Below are 21,225 nucleotides of genomic sequence, written 5' to 3' on the forward strand. Positions count from 1 at the left end.
CCTGACAGACCTATAGAAAGCTATAGGGTTTTCCTTGATTTTACCTGTCAAAGACTTCTCATGTCCCCTCCTGGCTCTTCTTAGCTCCCTCTTTAGATCCTCCCTGGCATCTCAAGGGCCCTAACTGAGCCTTCACGTTCATCCTAACATAAGCCTCCTCCTTCCTCTTGAGAAGAGATTCAAATTCTTTCGTAAAGCACAGTTCATTTGCTTGACCACTTGCTCCCTGCCTGACAGTACGTACTTATCAAGGCCACGCGATAGCTGTTCCTTGAACAACTCCACATTTCAATTGTGATCATCCCCTGCAGTTTCCTTTCCTATCCTATGTATCCTGAATCTTGCCTTATTGCATCATCATTGCCTTTCCCCCAGCTATAACTCTTGCCCTGTGGTATATACTTATCCTGTTTCCGTTCCTACACTGTAACCCATCTACCTTCTTCCTGTACCTGAGGTGTGACTCTCTCCCTTTAACTCCTCTCAATTACCCCTCAGCTTCCAGAATGATCTGCAGTTCATCCACCTCCAGTTCCCTAATGTGACTTCAAAGGAGCTGGAGTTGGGTGCATTTCTTGCCGATGAAGTCAGCAGGGACACTAGTGGTGACCATTGCCTCCCACATTCTACAGGAGGAACATTCAACTGCTCTCCCACTGTTCTGAATTCCCAAAGAGACTACTGGGGAAAAAGAATAGTTACCTTACCAAATCTGCACTTGGAATCTTTTTCTCAGTTAGAGGAGGAGGATGGGCAGGAAACACTACCTAAGTAGTATTTAGAGTAAAGCAACTCCCAAATCTGAAGCCTCACTTACTCAGCAGTCCCATGTCCACTCCTGCTCAGCGTGTGTTCCACCTTTACATGAGGTAAACCTTTTATAGGATTAATTTACTTTCCCAGCAGCCCCTTGGTCCTTGTTCTTGCTACAAAAAATGGAGGCCGCTGACTTACGAGGGTCTTTTTATAGTAAGGGTGTGGAATGCTCTGCCTGCAACAGCAGTAGACTCACCAACTTTAAGAGCATTTAAATGGTCATTGGATAAACATCTGGATGATAATGGAATAGTGTAAGTTAGATGAGCTTCAGATTGTTGCACTTACCTGTGAAACCATCAAGGACTGAACAGTTTGTTCTGGCCCTCAAGCCTCATTCCTAATGAAGGGCTTATGCCTAAAATGTCAATGCTCTTGCTCGCTGCCTGACCCACTGTGCTGTTCTAGCATCACACTCTCGACTCTGATCTCCAGTCCTCACTTTCTCCCCTCTGAATTAATAGTCCAGCTGTAATACCACCAGGTTGTTGCCTCCCCCGGTAAACCAGGATGGTCCTGGTAAGGAAACAGAAACAGGGTTCACTGTCTAAGGAACTGGGGCAGATCACTTAGGATGGAGAGGAGGAGAAATGCCTTCACCCAGAGAGTGGTGAGCCTATGGATCTGTCTGCCACTGAAAGATGAGGCCAAGTCAGTAAATGTTTTCAGGAAGGAGGTGGATATAGTTTTTAGGGATAAAGGGATCAAAGTATATGGGGAGAAAAGAGGAACAGAGTACAGATCACTGGATGATTGCCAACTTTAAGGCGATTTAAATGGTCATTGGATAAACATTTGGATGATAATGGAATAACGTAGGTTAGATAGACTTCAGATTGGTTTCACAGCTTGGCACATTGAAGGCTGAGGGGCCTGTACGTGTTGTCATGTTCTTTCAGCCATGATCACATCAAATGGCAGAGCAGGCCTGAAGGGATAAATGGTCTACTTTTTTTTCAATGCTTCTATGTGAATATTTTTGCTTTCCTTAAAACTGCTGTTTAACTCCCTGAAATGAGCTCAGGTTCCAGTAGTTGTTTTTCAAGGTTTACTTTGAGGGACAAAAAAAATTACAAGTCGACTTCTTTCTCCCTTATTGATGGAATCAGACAATAAATCAAAAGCATGTGAACAACATAAGATGGTGACAAAGTGGGAGGGAAACTCGGTCCACAGAGCCATCAAGTGGCATGATTACAAATACAATGTGACAGCTGACAGTGATTTACAGCTGTTGAATTAACAAAAACATTACCAAAAAAATGTTTCCACCCTCGCACTTTGTAAGTTTGTTTGGCAAAGAATCAGAAAAGAGAACAGTAAATACTTCAACAAAAATAATTTTTAATTAATCATTTTGAAAGTCCAAGGAGCACGTTCTATCAAACCAGCAACTGATGTGAGAAGTTCTCTTGTTTCATCAGGAGCTGTTTGATCTGATGTTGCTCTTGCTGATTGGGGGTCAGGATTGAGGAGGTGCATCAGGCTGGCAAGATGGATGACTGACTTTGAAGGCATCTAGTTCCAGAAGGGCATTGTTGATCTTTACAATGGTGGGAAATTGTGTGAGGCCCACTTTGAACCTGTGGGTGAGAGGATAAACCTTAAAGTGACCAAGTGAACCACAGCCTCGGCACTGATTAGAGAAACGGGACAGGAACTCATTGTGAAGATTTACTGCCAACGAGTTTCTAATTTCCGGAATGGTCTTTTAGAGTCACTTTTGTTCCTTTTTGTATTTTCTAAAAACTTCATCTCTGCAGCTACTTGTCTTTTGTGTTGATCAGAATCTATTTTGATGTTTTAGGGGAGATAGTCCATGAGTGCTATGACACTAGTAATCCAGATGTCCTGGTTAATGCTCTGGGAACATGGGTTCAAGTATTAATGTGGCTGATGGTGGGATCTGATCGAATCAAGATGGCTGGATTTAGAGGGGCCGGTGTTGGACTGGGGGCGTACCAAGTTAAAAATCACAACACCAGGTTATAGCCCAACAGGTTTAATTGGAAGTAAAAGCTTTCGGCCAGCTTCTAATCACTTAGAATGGGGATGGAGGTTTCAACTTATTAATGTGTAAATCTCAGAACTTCTTTCAAAATCACATTCCTGATTAAAGACTTAACAGCAAATCTAATTTCATTCATTACATCGCATCAGTTGCATGACACTTTGATCTTTTACTATAAATTCTGCATCCTATGATCCTGCCCCACTCACCACCTGATAAAGGAGCACTTGCAAGCACTGAAAGCTTGCACTTCCAAATAAACCTGTTGGACTATAACCTGGTGTTGTGTGATTTTTAACTTTGTCCATAGAAATATGGTTAACTCTTAAGTGCCCCCTAAAATGGGCCAAGTAAGCTAAACAAGGACAATAAATATTGGCCTTAGCAGAATGATCCAATCGCATGAATTCATTCCAGAATAAAGTTACTGTACCCAATCTTCCTGTTCTCAAACATTTTGAGCCAAAGAATAACACAAAATACTGAAGTACCTTTCTGACATGTGGTAATCTCCTTTTGAATCTGTCATGTTAAAATCTACTGAAACCTTTTTTCTTTTACGGGCCTTTTCTATGTGTTTGCCTCATTTCCATATTAGATATATGATAACATCTTTGAACAGGTCAATTAGAAAATATCTATTGTTGACAGGGTGGGGAGAAAGAGGAGAGAAATTACATACAAACAACAGAAGTGCTCACCACTGCTGAAATACTCTCAGCATTTAGCACAGAGTGAAAATCTGAAATGGGCTTTAAGTATATAACAGTTAGAGATTTTCGGGCTGTGGTGAAGTCTATAATTTTTGTCAAATGTTCTTTGTGGGTCGGTTAGTTCAATTACTTTTTATTTAAATACTACACTAAGTTACAATTTCTACAGACATGCTGCACAAAACCTTACCTTACAGCATTATACACTTGTGGGACCAGACACAGATCAGCCATTGTCACCTGGAACAGAACAGGATGTGTCACAAGATTAAACCAAGCAGATTCAGCTGAACAGATCTGCATTCATCTAGCCTCCTCTACATCTTACACCATGGTCAACTGTGGTGCTCATCGCTGATACAGAGGTTATGAGTTGAAGTTCATCTCCAGGCACTTGTTCACAGAATCCAAACTGACATTGCCAGAGAGTACTGAAGGTGTGCTACAATGTAATGGATGCCACTTTCCAGATGAAATATTAAACTATGCTCTGCATGCCTACTCAGGTGAATGTAAAAGGAACTATTCCAAAGTAGAATTGAGGTATCCTGTCTCATTCACAGTTAGCAAACATCACTCAAACTGTTCTGCATTTCCCATGTTATAACAAGAATTTGCAATGGTAGAGCACTTTAATTTTTTTATACATATGGTATGTTATCAGCTGAGACAGTATTTGTTACTCATCTTTTACCACAGTTAAGGTGGTGGTGGTGGTGAGCTGCCACAATTCCCTTAGGGAGGGAATTCCAGGATTTTGACCTAGCAACACTGAAGAAACAGCAATATATTTCCAAGTCAAGATGGTTTTCAAGGGAACTTGTAGGGGGTGGTGTTCCCATGTATCTTTGTCCTTCTAGATGGAAATTGAGATGGGTTTCAAAGGTGCTGTCTAAGGATCTTTGGCAAGCTTCTGCAGTGCACCTTCCAGATGGTATACACTGCCGCTAGTGAGCATCAATGGTGGAAGGAACTGATCATAGAATCAAACACTACAGAAAAGGCCCTTCAGCTCATCCAGTCTGAACCAGCAAAATTACAAAAAATCTGCACTAGTGCCACTTTCCCACATAGGCCCATTGCCTTGAATGTTATATTGTTTCAAGTACTTTTCAAAAGTAGTGAGGTTTCCCACCTCAACTACCCTCAGAGGCAAATCCAGAGGTCCACAGCCTTCAGTGAAAAAAACAGTCATAGGAACATAGGAATTAGGAACAAGAGTAGGCAAATTCAGCCCTTCAAGCCCACTCTACCACTTAGTGAGTATGGCTGATCATATCCTGGTCTCTATTGCAGTTCCTTCCTGCTCCCCATAGACCTATACCTGTATTTCAACATAAACATATCTATTTCTTTCTTGAATCCATTGATTGATTGATTCTGCCTCCTCTACACCCTAAAACAGCGAGTTCCACAGATTCACAATCCTTTGAGAGAAGGTGTTTCTCCTCATTTCAGTTTTGAACCTCCTTCTTCTCATTCTATATCTTGTTTGAGAGAGTCCCATAAGGGGAACACCTGTTCAATGCTGACCTTATCAATCCCCTTTAGTATCTTATACACCTCAATCAGATTCCCCCCATAATTTTCTGAACTCCAGCGAACACAAGCCCAAAGCATTCAACCTCACCTTGTATGACAGCTCCTTTCATCGCTGGACCCAGTGAACCTCCCCTGACCTGCCTCCTGTGCCACCACATCTTTCCTCTAGTAACAATACCAAAACTGGACACAATACTCTGGTATGGTCTCACCGACAACAGTTCTTTACTTTTATAGTCCAGTGGTTTTGCAATAAATCCCACAATTCTATCTGCCTCTTTTTTATTATATGCGGCACCTGCATGCCTACTTTCAGCGATTCATTCACAAATTGATTCAATTCCCACCGCCAGTTTGAGGTTACAATGAAGGATGTGGTGGAGGCTGGTACAATTGCAACATTTAACAGGCATTTGGATGGGTATATGAATAGGAAAGGTTTGGAGGGATATGGGCCAGGTGCTGGCAGATAGGACTAGATTGGGTTGGGATATCTGGACAGGTTGGACCAAAGGGTCTGTTTCCGTGCTGTACATCTCTATGACTCTCCTTCTCAACCTCTTGCCTGGGGTTTGGTGGCCCTCAGGTTAAATCACCACCATTCACTTTTCTCGAAGAAGAGAGCAGCCCCTAGGGTCTGGTAAGACTATGGCAACACAGCAACACAAATATGCCCAGATCCTTCTGCACTGACATATCTTGAATCTGCTTCCCATTTAAATAATATGGACAACCTGGCACTTTTCCACATTAAGCTCCATCTGCAGACTCTGGCCCATTCTCCTCACCTAATAATATCCAGCAATAAACTCTTATATCTTTGTCACAACTTGTTTTCCCACTTATTTCAGTATCACCCACAAATTTTGCTATGTTACACACTGTCCCTGCTTGTAGATCATTTATATCGATTTTATTAGTTGAGGTCTGAGAAGTGAACCTTTTGGCACCCCACACATTACAGTTCACCATCTTGACCCTCTGCTTTCTGTCGGTCAGGCAATCCTTAAGCCAAGCTGTCACATTAGCAGGTTTCCAATTCACTGGTAGCTTTCAAGAATCAAGGGAATTTTGGAATATCATAGCTTATGCATCCATCTCCTTTAATACCCTAGGGTGCAGGCCATCAGGCCCCGTGGACTTATCTGCCTTTAAACCCATCAGTTCACTTAACACCTCCTCCCTTAGTTATAGTAAATTCATCAAGTTCCTCTGTAGTTACTGCAGATTTAGGGAAAACATTATTATCTTCAACTGTGAAATCAGAGCCAAACTATTGGTTTAGCACCTCTGCCATTTCTGGATATCCCATTATTATCTCAATTTCCATCCTCTAAAGGGCCAACATTTATTTTCATTATTCTGTTCCTTTTTATATACTTATAGAAACTTTTGGTATCAGTGTTTATATTTTCCACTAGCTTCCTTTCATCTTAGCTCTTTTGATGCCATGTTTAGTAACCCTTTGCTGACGTTTAAAGTTCTTCCAATCCTCCAGAGTGCCACTAACGTTTGCAGTAAGATATGCCCCAGTTTTTGCCATTATGTTGTCCTTGACTTCCTTGTTAAGCCATAGATGATTTTCACCTTTTTACCATTTCTCTTCCTCTCAAGAATATTTGTTAATTCAGAGGTATTTGCATCTCTCTAAGCATTTGCCACTGTTCTTCAATATTTAATATTTGCCCTTTAATAATTTTGTCCAGTACACCTGGGCCAACTTCTTCCTCAGGCCTACACAATTTCCTCTGCCCAACACTAAAACTCTTGTATGGGATTCTGTCTTCACTCTTTCAATCTGAATTTGTAACTCTAGGATGTTGTGGTCATCTTTCCTCAAATTTCCTCTAAACCTCCTTTCTTCCACCTTAAAATTATATCTCCCTTGTTAGATACTTTTTAATCAATCTGTTCAGAGATGTTATGTTACACCCCTGAAGCAGGTGGGACATGAACCGAGGCCTCCTGTTTAAGAGGGAGGAACACTATCACTGTGCCACAAGTGGCCCCTCTGTGCCACCTCCCACCGCCATATTATTCACTCTTCAACTAAGGGTAACAGCTGGAGTCTATCCACCACAGCCATGTCCCTTAATCTTACACACCTGCATAAAGGACCCCCTTCAACCTTGTCTGCTCCAAAGAAAACAGCTCAAGCTTATCCAGCCTTGCTTCATCACTGAATTGCTCCATCCCAGGCAACATCCTAGTGAATCTCCTCTGCACTGGAGGGGGTACGATCACATCCTTCCTATTGTGCATTGACCAGAACTGTACACACAACTCCAGATATGACTTAACCAGTGTTCTCAACAGCTCCATTGTAAGGCCATAAGATATAGTACAAAATTAGTCCAATTGGCCCATCAAGTCTGCTCTGCCATTCCACCATAGCTGATATGTTTCCCAATACTATTATTCCACCCTCACCCTTTAACTCTTGATCCCCATACTAATTCCTGGAATTCCCTGCCAATGGCACTGTGGGTCAACCTACAGCAGGTGGACTGCAGAGGTTCAAAAAGACAGCTCACCATCACCTTTGTAACAGCAACAAAGGATGTGCATTAATGCTGGATAGCCAGTAATGCCCATGTCCCAAATGAATCTAAACAAATCAAGGACAATGACTTGGCCTCCACAGCCTTCTGTGGCAATGAGTTCCATTGTTTCTCCTGAAGAAATTCCTCCTCAGCTCAGTTCTAAAGGGTTGTCCCTTCACTCTGAAGTTGTGCCTTCAAGTGGAACCATCCTGTCTATACCCACCTCTCAGTATTCTGTAAGTTTCAATGAGCTCCCCTTCATCCTTCTAAACTCTGCTGAGTAGACCCAGAGTCCTCAACTGCTCCTCATGTCAAGCCCTACAGCCCCAGGATCATTCGTGTGAACGTCCTCTAAACTCTTCCAATGTCAGCACATCCTTCCTTACGTATGGATCCCAAAACTGCTCTCAATATTCCAAATACAATCTGACCAGAGTCTTATATAGCCTTAGCAGTACATATAGTCATAGAAACAGACTCTTTGCTCCATCTTGTCCACGCCGACCAGATATCCTAAATTAAGCTAATTACCACCACTTCCTCTGGCAGCTCATTCCACACACGTACCACCCTCTGCGTGAAAATGTTGCCTTTTAGGTCTCTTTTATATCTTTTCCCTCTCACCCGAACCCTATGCCCTCTAGTTTTGACTCCCCCATGCCAGGGAAAACACTTTGTCTATTTACCCTATCCATGTCCTTCATGATTTCATTCTCCTCTGAGGTCATTCCTCAGCCTTTGACATATCAGTGACAACAGCCCCAGCCTATTCAGCCTCTCCCTGTAGCTCAGATCCTCCAACCCTGGCAACATCCTTGTAAATCTTTTCTGAACCCTTTCAAATTTCACAACATCCTTCCAATAGGAAGGAGACCAGAACTGCACACAATATTCCAACAGTGGCTTAACCAACGTCCTGTACAGCCGCAACATGACCTCCCAACTCCTGTACTCAATGCTCTGACCAATAAAGGAAAGCATATCAAACACCTTCTTCACTATCCTATCTACCTGCGACTCTACTTTCAAGGTGCTATGAACCTGCCCTCCAAGGTCTCTTTGTTCAGCAACACTCCCCAGGACCTTACCATTAAGTGTATAAGTCCTGCTAGGATTTGTTTTTCCAAAATGCAGCACCACGCATTTATCTAAATTAAACTCCATCTGCCACTCCTCAGCCCATTGACCCAACTGATCAAGATCCTGTTGTAATCTGAAGTAACCTTCTTCTCTATTCACTACATCTCCAATTTTGGTGTTATCTGCAAACTTACTAACTATTCCTCCTATGTTCATATCCAAATCATTTATATAAATGATGAAAAGTAGTGGACCCAGCACCGATCCTGGGACACCACTGGACAGGCCTTCAGTCTGAAAAGCAACCCTCCACCACCACCCTCTGTCTTCTACCTTTGAGCCAGTTCTGTATCCAAATGGCTAGTTCTCCCTGTATTCCCTGAGATCTAAAATTGCTAACTGGTCTTCCATGAGGAAACTTGATGAATGCCTTACTGAAGTCCATATAGATCATGCCCACTGCTCTGCCCTCATCAATCCTCTTTGTTACTTCTTCAAAAAATTTGTCAGACAGGATTTTCCACACACAAAGCCATGCTGACAACCCTAATCAATTCTTGCATTTCCAAATACATGTAAATCCTGTCCCTCAGGATTGCCTCCAACAACATGCCCACCACCGATGTCAGGCTCACTGGTCTATAGTTCCACAACTTTTCCTTACCACCTTTCTAAAATAGTGATACCACGTTAGCCAACTTCCAGTCTTCCGGCACCTCACTTTTGACTATCAATGAAACAAATATCTCAGCAATGGGCCCAGCAATCACTTCCCCAGCTTCCCACAGTGTTCTAGGATACACCTGATCAGGTCCTGGAGATTTGTCTACTTCTATGCGTTTCAAGACATCCAACACCTCCTCTGTAATATGGACATTTTTCCAAGATGTGACCGTCTATTTCCCCACATTCTATATCTTCCATGTCCTTCTCCACAGCAAACACTGATGCAAAATACTCATTTAGTATCTCCCCCTTCTCCTGCGGTTCCACACATAGACTGCCTTGCTGATCTTTGAGGGGCCCTAATCTCTCCCTTTTATCCTTAATGTATTTATAAAAACCCTTTGGATTATCCTTAACCCTATTTGCCAATGACAAACCCTATTTGTCATATCCCCGTTTTGCCCTACTGATTTCCCTTTTAAGTATACTACTGCCTTTATTCTCTAAGGATTCACTCGATCTCTTCTATCTATACCTGACATATGCTTCCTTCTTTTTCTTAACCAAAACCACAATTTCTCTAGTCATCCAACATTCCCTAAACCTACAAGCTTTTCCTTTCACCCTAACAGGAATATACTGTCTCTGGACTCCTCTCTGCTTTTTTTACTATAGCTCTCTTGAAATGAAAGCTAACATTGCATTTGCCTTTCTAACTGCCAAATGAACTTGCAAGTTAACCTTAAGAGAATCCTGAACTAGGACGTTCAAGTTCCTTTGTGCTGTAGATTTCCAAAGCCTTTTCCTCATTTAGGGAATATTTTACGTCTCTATTCTTGCTACCAAAGCGCATTACCTTGCACTTTCCATATTGTATTCCAACTGCCACTCCTTTGCCCACTCTCCCAGCCTGTCCAAGTCCTTCTGCAGCCTCTCAACTTCCTCAACACTAGCTGTCCCTTGTCATTTGTAAACTTAGCAATAATGCAGAGTTCCTTCATCTAGATCATTAATGTATAATGTGAATTATTGTGGTTCAAACATTGACCCGTGCCAATAATCATTAGCTGCGATACTGAAAAAGAACCCTGTATCTCCACTTTCTACCTTCTGCCAGTCCTATATCCATACCAGTACCTTGCTCCTAACACCATTGGGTCTTATCTCATTTAGCAGCCTCCTGTGTGGTTCAAATGTCTTCTGAAAATCCAAACAGACCATGTCCACTGGCTCTCCTTTGTCTGACTTTCTTATCACCACCTCAAAAGAATTCTAACAAATTTGTCAGGCATGACCTCCCCTTGCTGAAACTGTGCTGACTCAGCCCTATTTTATCATGCACTTCCAAGTGCTTCACAATCTGATCTTTAATAATGGACTCTAAAGTCTTACCAACAACAGAGATCTGGTTAACTGGCCTATAGTTTCCTGTCTCCTGGCACTCTCCCCGAATGCAATGATTCCTGAAATTCACCAATTACTTTCCTCGGCTATCTCCTTCAGAACTTTTAGTGTCCCTAGCACCTTCACCTTAGTGATGACCATGACACTCACCTCTACCCCCAGCTCTCTTGAAGTTCTGGCATGCTGCTCATATCTTCCACTGTGAAAATGTTTGCAAAGTACTTATACAATTCCTCAGTAGTTTCTTAGTTCCCCATTACTACATGTCCAGCCTTATTTTCCAGCAGTCCAAAGTCCATTACTGCCTTTTATGAATCTAAATACTTTTGCAGTCTTCTTTTATAGTGTTAGCTATTTTACCTGCAAATTTCATCTTCTCACTTATTGTTTTTTCAGTCATCCTATGCTGGTTTTTAAAAGGCTTCCCAATTCTCTGGTTTCCCATTAATCTTCACCACACTGTATGCTTTTCCATTTACTTTTATGCTGTCCCGGACAACCCTTGTTAGCCATAATTGTCTCATCCTTCCCTTTGTATGTTTCTTCTTCCTTGCGATAAATTTCTGCTATGCCTGGCATTTTATCCCCAGAAACTCCTGCCATTGCTGCTCCACCATCTTCCCTGCATGGCTTCCCTTCCAATCAACTCTGGCCAGCTCCTCCCTCAGGTTATTTGTTCAATTGTAATACTGTTACATCTGATTCCAGCTTCTCCCTTTCAAACTGCAAAGTGAATTCTATCACATTATGATCACTGTCCCCAGGGGGTTCTTTCACATTAAGCTCCCTAATCAAGTTTGCCTCTTTACACATCATCAAATCCAGAAATGCCTGTTCGCAAATGGTCTGTATTAGATTACTTACAGTGTGGAAACAGGCCCTTTGGCCCAACAAGTCCACACCGACCCACTGAAGCGTAACCCACCCATTCCTGTACATTTACCCCTTTACCTAACACTACGGGCAATTTAGCCTGGCCAATTCACCTAACCTGCACATCTTTGGACTGTGGGAGGAAACCGGAGCACCCGGAGGAAACCCACGCAGACACGGGGAGAATGTGCAAACTCCACACAGTCAGTCGCCTGAGTCGGGAATTGAACCCGGGTCTCTGGCGCTGTGAGGCATTTGGACAATATTCACAAGTGGCCTGAGAAATGGCAAGTAACACTTATGCCACACAAATGCCAGGCAATGACCATCTCCAATAAGAGACAATCTACCAACTGCCCCATGACATTTAATATCACTGAAACATCCAACATCATGGGGGCTAACATTGACCAGAACTTGTATTTACCATATCAACACAGTGGCTACAAGAGCAGGGCAGAAGCAAGGAATATTGCAGAGAATAATTCACCTCCTGAATCCCCAAAGCTGGTCTATCATCGAAAAGGCACAAGGCGGTAAGGCAAAGCCAGGGTACTACAGACCTGTGAGCCTGGTGCCACTGGTGGGTAAATTGTTGGAGGGGATTCTAAGGGACAGGATTTACATACATTTTAAAAGGTTAGGACTGATTAGGGATAAGAGTCGAGAGTCAGAGAGATGTACAATCCAACCAGTCTATGCCGACCAGATATCCCAACCCAATCTAGTCCCACCTGCCAGCACCTGGCCCATATCGCTCCAAACCCTTCCTATTCATATACCCATCCAAATGCCTCTTAAATGTTGCAATTGTACCAGCCTCCACCACTTCCTCTGGCAGCTCATTCCATACACGTATCACCCTCTGTGTGAAAATGTTGCCCCTTAGGTCTCTTTTATATCTTTCCCCTCTCACCCTAAACCTATGCCCTCTAGTTCTGGACTCCCTGACCCCAGGGAAAAAAACTGTGCCTATTTATCCTATCCATGCCCCTCATAATTTTGTAAACCTCTATAAGGTCACCTCTCAGCCTCCGACGCTCCAGGGAAAACAGCCCCAGCCTGTTCAGCCTCTCCCTATAGCTCAGATCCTCCAACCCTGACAACATCCTTGTAAATCTTTTCTGAATCCTTTCAAATTTCACAACATCTTTCTGATAGGAAGGAGACCAGAATTGCACGCAATATTCCAACAGTGGCCTAACCAATGTCCCGTACAGCTGCAACATGACCTCCCAACTCCTGTACTCAATACTCTGACCAATAAAGGAAAACATACCAAACGCCTTCTTCACTATCCTACCTACCTGCAACTCCACTTTCAATAGACAATAGGTACAGGAGTAGGCCATTCTGCCCTTCGAGCGTGCATCACCATTCATTATGATCATGGCTGATCATCCTCAATCAGTATCCTGTTCTGCCTTATTTCTATAACCCTTGATTCCACTATATTTGAGAGCTCTACCAACTCTTTCTTAAACGAATCCAGAGACTGGGTCTCCACTGCCTTCTAGAGCATTCCACAGATCCACCACTCTCTGGGTGAAGAAGTTTCTCCTCAACTCTGTTCTAAATGGCCTACCCCTTATTATTAAGCTGTGTCCTCTGGTTCAGGACTCACTCATCAGGGGAAACATGTTTCCTGCCTCCAGAGTGTCCAATCCTTTAATAACCTTATACGTCTCATTCAGATCCCCTCTCAGTCTTCTAAACTCAAGGGTATACAAGTCCAGTCGCTCCAATCTTTCAACATAAGATAGTCCCGCCATTCCAGGAATTGACCTCGTGAACCTACGCTGCACTCCCTCAAATAGCCAGAATGTCTTTCCTCAAATTTGGAGACCAGAACTGCACACAATATTCCAGGTGCGGTCTCACCAGGGCCCTGTACAGCTGCAGAAGAACCTCTTTACTTCTATACTCAATCCCTCTTGTTATGAAGGCCAGCATGCTATTAGCTCTCTTCACTACCTGCTGTACCTGCATGCTTACCTTCATTGACTGGTGTACAAGAACACCCAGATCTCTTTGTACTGCATCTTTACCTAAATTGATTCCATTTAGGTAGTAATCTGCCTTCCTGTTCTTGCCACCCAAGTGGATAACCATATATTTATCCACATTAAACTGCGTCTGCCATGCATCTGTCCACTCACCTAACCTGTCCAGGTCACCCTGTAATCTCCTAATATCCTCCTCACATTTGACCCTGCTACCTAGCTTTGTATCATCAGCAAATTTGCTAATGTTACTATTAATACCATCTTCTATATCATTAATATATATTGTAAAAAGCTGCGGTCCCAGTATTGATCCATGCGGTACCCCACTGGTCACCACCTGCCATTCCGAATGGAGCCGTTTATCACTACTCTTTGTTTCCTGTCAGCCAACCAATTTTCAGTCCAAGTTAGTACTTTGCCTCCAATACCATGCGCCCTAATTTTGCTCACTAACCTCCTATGTGGGACTTTATCAAAGGCTTTCTGAAAGTCCAGGTACACTACATCCACTGGATCTCCCTTGTCTATCTTCAGAGTTACATCCTCAAAACATTCCAGAAGATTAGTCAAGCATGATTTCCCCTTCATAAATCCATGCTGACTCTGTCCTATCCTGTTACTACTATCCAGAGCTATCAAGGAGCTATGAACCTGCACTCCAAGGTCTCTTTGTTCAGCAACACTCCCTAGGACCTTACCATTAAGTGTATACGTCCTGCTAAGATTTGCTTTCCCAAAATACAGCATTTATCTGAATTAAACTCCATCTGCCACTTCTCAGCCCATTGGCCCAACTGGTCAAGATCCTGTTGTAATCTGAGGTAACCCTCTTCACTGTCCACTACACCTCCAATTTTGGTGTCATCTGCAAACTTACTAAATGTACCTCTTATGTTCGCATCCAAATCATTTATATAAATGACAAAAAGTAGAGGACCCAGCACCGATCCTTGTGGCACTCCACTGGTCACAGGCCTCCAGTCTGAAAAACAACCCTCCACCACCACCCTCTGTCTTCTACCTTTGAGCCAGTTCTGTATCCAAATGGCTAGTTCTCCCTGTATTCCATGAGATCTAACCTTGCTAATCAGTCTCCCATGGAGAACCTTGTCGAACGCCTTACTGAAGTCCATATAGATCACATCTACTGCTCTGCCCTCATCAATCTTCTTTGTTACTTCTTCAAAAAACTCAATCAAGTTTGTGAGACATGATTTCCCACGCACAAAGCCATGTTGACTATCCCTAATCAGTCCTTGCCTTTCCAAATACATGTCCATCCTGTCCCTCAGGATTCCCTCCAACAACTTGCCCACCACCGAGGTCAGGCTCACTGGTCTATAGTTCCCTGGCTTATCTTTACCACCCTTCTTAAACAGTGGCACCACGTTTGCCAACCTCCAGTCTTCCGGCATCTCACCTGTGACTATCGATGATACGAATATCTCAGGAAGAGGCCCAGCAATCACTTCTCTAGCTTCCCACAGAGTTGTAGGGTATACCTGATCAGGTCCTGGGGATTTATCCACCTTTAACCGTTTCAAGACATCCAGCACTTCCTCCTCTGTAACATGGACATTTTCCAAGATGTCACCATCTATTTCCCTACAGTCTATATCTTCCATATCCTTTTCCATAGTAAATACTGATGCAAAATATTTGTTTAGTATCTCCCCCATTGTGTGGTGCTGGGAAAGCACAGCAGGTCAGGCAGCATCCAAGGAGCAGGAGAATCAATGTTTCAGGCAAAAGCTCTTCATCAGGAATGAGGGATAGTCAACATAGCTTTGTGCATGGGAAATTGTGTCTTATTAACTTGACTGGGTTTTTTAAAGAGGTGACAAAGAACATTGATGGAGACAGTGCAGTAGATATTGTCTATATGGACTTCAGCAGAGCATTCGACAAGGTTCTGCATGGTAGACTGTTTAGCAAAGTTAGATCACATGGGATCTTGGGGGGGAACTAGCCAAATGGATACAAAATTGACTTGACTGTAGGAGATAGAGGGTGGTGGTAGAGGGTTGTTTTTCGGATGGAGGCCTGGGATCAGTGGTGTGCTGCAAGGATCGCTGCTGGGTCCACTGTTTTTCATCATTTATAAATATGATTTGGAGAGGACACCAAAATAGAGGTGTAGTGGACACTAAAGAAGGTTATCTCAGACTACAATGAGACCTGGCTGAGGAGTGGCAGATGGAGTTTAATTTAGATAAATGTGAGGTGTTGCATTTTGGTAAGGCAAACCTGGGCAAGACTTATACATTTAATGGTAGGACCCTTGGGAGGATTGGCAAACAGAGAGATCTCAGGGTGCAGGTGCACAGCTCCTTGAAAGTAGAGTTGAAGATAGACGGTGGTGGAGAAGCTGGTCAGAGCACTGAGTATAGGGGTTGGGATGTCATGTTGTGGCTGAACAAGATATCGGTGAGGCCACTTTTAGAATTCTGCATTCAATTCTGGTCTCCCTGCTATAAGAAGCATGTTGTGAAACTTGAAAGGGTTAAAAAAAGATTTACAAGGATGTTGCCAGGATTGGAGGGTTTGAAATAGACCATAAGACATAGGAGGAGACATGAAGCCAGAACACCGAATGGAGAATTCACCACAAAGGTTTACAGGAAAGCCACACACACAGACCAAGTCCTAAACTATGAAAGCAACCACCCCAACACACACAAAAGAAGTTGCATCAAGACACTATTCAAAAGGGCCACAACACACTGCAGCACACCAGAACTACAAAAAGAGGAAGAGAAACACCTATACAAGGTATTCACCAAAAACGGATACCCTCGCAATTTCATCAACAGATGCCTAAGGGAGAGACAACGGAACGAGGACATGCCGCAACCCAAAGGACTAGCCACACTACCATACATCAGGAGCATTTCTGAACTGACAGCCAGACTACTGCGACCACTAGGACTCATAACAGCACACAAACCAACAGCCACGCTCAGACAACAACTCACCGGAACGAAGGACCCGATACCCAACATGAGCAAAACTAATGTAGTGTATAAAATCCCATGCAAGGACTGCAGAAAACACTACATCGGACAAACAGGAAGACAGTTAACGATCCGTATACACGAACACCAACTAGCCACGAAACGACACGACCAGCTATCCTTAGTAGCCACACACACAGACGACAAGCAACATGAGTTCGACTGGGACAACACTACCATTATAGGGCAAGCCAAACAGAGAACAGCCAGGGAATTCCTAGAGGCATGGCACTCATTCACAGACTCTATCAACAAACACATCGACCTGGACCCAATATACCGGCCACTACAGCGGACAGCTCGAACTGACAACCGGAAGCGGCAGAGACAGACCACTATAAATGCCGGAGGAAACAGCACAGAAGCGCTTCACAGGAGGCTCCCAAGCAGTGAGGATGTCACCTAGACAGGGGACGAAACGTTTGCAAGACAAATTCCCAGCTCGGCGAACAGAACCACAACAATGAAGCCATTCAGCCCATTGAGTCTGCTCTTTCATTCAATCATGGCTGATGGGTTTTTCAACCCCATACTCCCTCTTTCTCCACTTAACCCTCGATACACAAGAACCTGTATATCTCAGTCTTAAATATACTCAATGGCCTGACCTCCACAGCCTTCTGTGGCAATGAATTTCATAGATTCCCCACTCCCTGGCTGAAAAAGCTGCACCTTATCTCCGTTCTGAAAGGTCTTCTCTTTACCCTAAGACTATGGCCTTGGGTTCTAGTCTCTCCTACCAATAGAAACAATTTCCCAACATCTACTCTCTCCAGGCCTTTCAGTATTCTGTATATTTCAATTAGATACCCCCCTCAACCTTCTGAACTCCATCGAGTATAAATCCAGAGTCCTCAAACATTCCGCACGCGTTAAGCTTTTCATTCCTGGGACCATTCTCGTGAACCTCCTCTGAACACACTCCAGGGCCAATACATCCTTCCTGAAATATGGGGTCCAAAACTGCACACAATACTCCAAACGTGGTCTGACCAGAGCTTTACACAACTTCAGATGTACATTCCCACTTCTCTATTCATGCCATCATTGCATTTGCCTTCCTAACTACTGACTCAACCTGCAAGTTTATACCTTGAGAGAATTCTGGACTAGAACTCCCAAGTCTCTTTGCACTTCAGACTTCTGAATTTTCTCACCACTTAGAAAATAGTTCATGCCTCTATTCTTCCTACCAAAGTGCATGACCTCACACTTTCCCACATTATACTCCATTTGCCACTTCTTTGCCCACTCTCCTAACCAGTCCAAATCTTTCTGCAGCCTCCTTGCCTCCTCAATGCAACCGTTCCTCTAACTATCTCTGTATTATCTGCAAATTTAGCCAGAATGCCCTCAGTTCCTTCACCTAGATCATTAAATGTATAAAGTGAAAAGCTGTGGTTCCTACACTGAGCTCTGCAGAACACCACTTGTCATCGGCTGCCATCCTGATAAGGACCCTTCTATCCCCACTCTCCGATTTCCGCCAGACAGCCAAGCTTCTTTCCATGCTAGCACCTTGCCTCTAACACCATGGGCCCTTATCTTACTCAATAGCCTCCTGTTCGGCACCTTGTCAAAGATCTTCTTGAAGTCCAGGTAGATTAGTGGGCAGCATGGTAGCACAGTGGTTAGCACTGCTGCCTCACAGGGCCAGAGACCCGGGTTCAATTCCCACCTCAGGCAACTGTCTGTGTGGAGTTTGCACATTCTCCCCGTGTCTGTGTGGTTCCTCCGGGTGCTCCGGTTTCCTCCCACAGTCCAAAAATGTGCAGGTTAGGTGAATTGGCCATGCTAAATTACCCGTAGTGTTAGGTGAAGAGGTAAATGTAGGGGAATGGGTCTGGGTGGGTTGCTCTTCGGAGGGTCGGTCTGGACTTGTTGGGCCGAAGGGCCTGTTTCCACGCTCTAAGTAATCTAATTTAATCTAATAACATCCATTGGCTCTCCTTGGTCTAACCTGCTCATTACTTCCTGAAAAGAATTCTAGCAGATTTGTCAGGCATGACCTCCCCTTGATGAAATCATGCTGACTTTGCCTTATTTTAACATGCACTTCCAAATACTCAGAAATCTCATCCTTCACAATGGATTCCAGGATCTTACCCATGACTGAAATTAGGCTAATCAGTCTGTAATTTTCTATATATTGCCTTAGTCTCCTTTTAAACAGGGGTGTCACATTAGGGAGAGGCTGAATATAGGCTCATAGCTCAGTGGTTAGAACACTGTGTCATAAACCAGGAGTCGCAAGTTTGATCTTCGCTGGACGTTTGGAGGTGTGGTAGCTCAGTAGTTAGCGCTGCCTCACAGTGTCAGGGACCCAGGTTCAATTTTAGCCTCAGGCGACTATCTGTGTGGAGTTTGCACATTCTCCCAGTGTCTGAGTGGGTTTCCTCCCACAGTCCAAAGACATGCAGGTTAGGTGGATTGGCAATGCCCAGAGCATCCAGAAATGTACAGGTTAGGTGAATGAGCCATGGGATATCAGGCATAGTGGGGGGGGGGGGGGGGGGGGGGGGGGGGGGTGAGTCTGAGTGGGATGCTCTTCAGAGAGTCGGTGTGGGCTTGTTAGGCTGAATGGCCTGCTTCCACGCTAGGGATTCTATGAGTAGGCTGGAGCTCTTTTCCCTGGAGCAGAGGCTGAGGGGTGACCTTTTAGAGGTTTATAAAATCATGCAGGATGTGAATAGGATGAATAGCTAAGATATTTTTCCCAGGGTAGTGGAGTCCAAAACTAGAGGGCATAGTTGTAAGATGAAAGGGTAAGAGGGAGAACTTTTCATGCAGAAGGTGTTGCAAGCTTGGAAGAAGTTCCCAGAGAAAGTGGTAGAGGTGATTACAATTACAACATTTAAATGTCACCTACACGAGTATATGAAAGGAAGAGTTTAGAGGGATATGGGCCAAATGCTGGCAAATGAGACTAGATCAGTTTAGGATATCTAGTCAGCATGGACGAGTTGGACCGAAGGGTCTGTTTTCATGCTGTATGATTTTATGACTCTAAGTCAGGAATGTGATGGAATACACACTTGCTATCAGGAGTGTAGCTCTAACACTGCTGATGTTTGACATCATTTTAAACAAAGCAGCCCACTTGGAAACTATTAGAGAAAATACTGAAGGAGAGGATTCATATCCACTTGGAAAAGCATGGATTAACTAGGGATAGTCAGCATGGCTTTGTCATACCTTACAAATTTGCTAGCATTTTTTGAAAATGCGATCAAGTGCGTAGATAATGGAAGTCAGTTGATGTCGTTTATATGGATTTTAGCAAAGCTTTTGACAAGGTCGCACATGGGAACTAATCGAGAAGGTTTAAAACACAAGGAATTCAGGAAACTTGGCGAGATGGATCAGAAACTGGCTTAGTAACAGGACATAAAGGGTAGTGATAGAAGGCTGTTTGAGTCTTGGAGTCTGCTGTCCAGTTTACCACAAGGATCATTACTAGGACCCTTATTGTTTGTTATATACATAAATAAGATAGATGGAAATGTGGGGGAATGTTAAGCAAATTTGCAGCCAACACCAAGATTAGTAGGGTGGTTCATAGTGAAGTAGATTACAGCAAGCTATAAAGAGGTTGGTCAGATGAGCTGAACAGTGGCAGATGGTATTTGACACAGATAAGTCCAAGGTGATATACTTTGGAAGTAACAACAAAATAAAGGTGTATTTAATGAATGACATGACATTGGTAGCTCAGGAGAACAGGGATCTTGTGGTAATTATTCACAAATCCCTGAAGTCACAGAGCACATGAATAAGATAGTTAAGAAAGGATGTGGGAAACTTGCTTTCATCAGTTGTGGCATAGAGTATAAGAGCAAGGAGGTGATATTGGAGTTGTACAGAGCATTGGTTAGGCCACAGCTGTGTAGTATTGTGTGCAATTCAGGTTACTTCACTACAGACAGTCTGACAAATTGCAGATAGCAAAGAGGTCAGATGTAGAGGACAGGAAGAATGGGGTGCTGTCAGCACAAATAATCAAACTGAAAACACAATTTCACATATTACTGAGGGGCAACATGTGGATGAGAAATAGGAGTGAATCAAGACTTCTATCCCTGTCACACACTAGACATCACAGTGCAGGGATAGATACTATCCATGATGATAGAGATAGAAATAGAATGAAACCAGGCGAGCTCCTTCCTCCCTTATAGACACTGCTGTAGAATTTTCTGCTCATTTGTATGAAAACTTGGGGGGTGGGGGGGGGGGGGGGTGGTGGTGGGGGAAGCAGAATCAAACCTGACCCTGTCCCTGACACTGTCCCTGTCACTGACCCTGTCCCTGGCCCGGATGAGCAAGAAATGGGAGCTGAAATCCCTTTAGGATGAATGTGGTCCACAGAACAGGAAGTCAGCCTCAAAGACAATATGAACTCAAGAGGTTGTGAAAGGACATTCGGAGTTTGGGCAAGGGGGTACCTTAGATCAAGTCAAGTGTGAGCTAGGGGAAAAACAGAGCTGTAGCAAGTTTAATAAGCACTGACTCAGCAACCAGAAGATGAGGCTTTAGTTTGACCTCTTGTTTGTGCCA

At 43.6% G+C, this 21,225-nt stretch overlaps 1 protein-coding gene across 8 annotated transcripts in view; it reads right to left on the minus strand.

Annotated features, from left to right (window-relative positions):
* Positions 1-2,140: 2,140 nt before the first annotated feature.
* Positions 2,141-21,225, minus strand: part of gstz1 (glutathione S-transferase zeta 1) — a 47,725-nt gene continuing 28,640 nt past the window's right edge. For all 8 annotated transcript variants that reach the window (XM_072567998.1, XM_072567999.1, XM_072567997.1 and 5 more), the window contains 2 exons: positions 3,731-3,780; positions 2,141-2,399 (listed from right to left, as the gene is read on the minus strand). In XM_072567998.1, coding sequence (XP_072424099.1) covers positions 2,279-2,399; positions 3,731-3,780 — 171 coding nt within the window. In that variant the 3' untranslated portion in view covers positions 2,141-2,278. The remainder of the gene's footprint in view (positions 2,400-3,730; positions 3,781-21,225) is intronic.

This window comes from Chiloscyllium punctatum, chromosome 4, assembly GCF_047496795.1.
Source record: "Chiloscyllium punctatum isolate Juve2018m chromosome 4, sChiPun1.3, whole genome shotgun sequence".
Classification (NCBI taxonomy): Eukaryota; Metazoa; Chordata; class Chondrichthyes; order Orectolobiformes; family Hemiscylliidae; genus Chiloscyllium; species Chiloscyllium punctatum.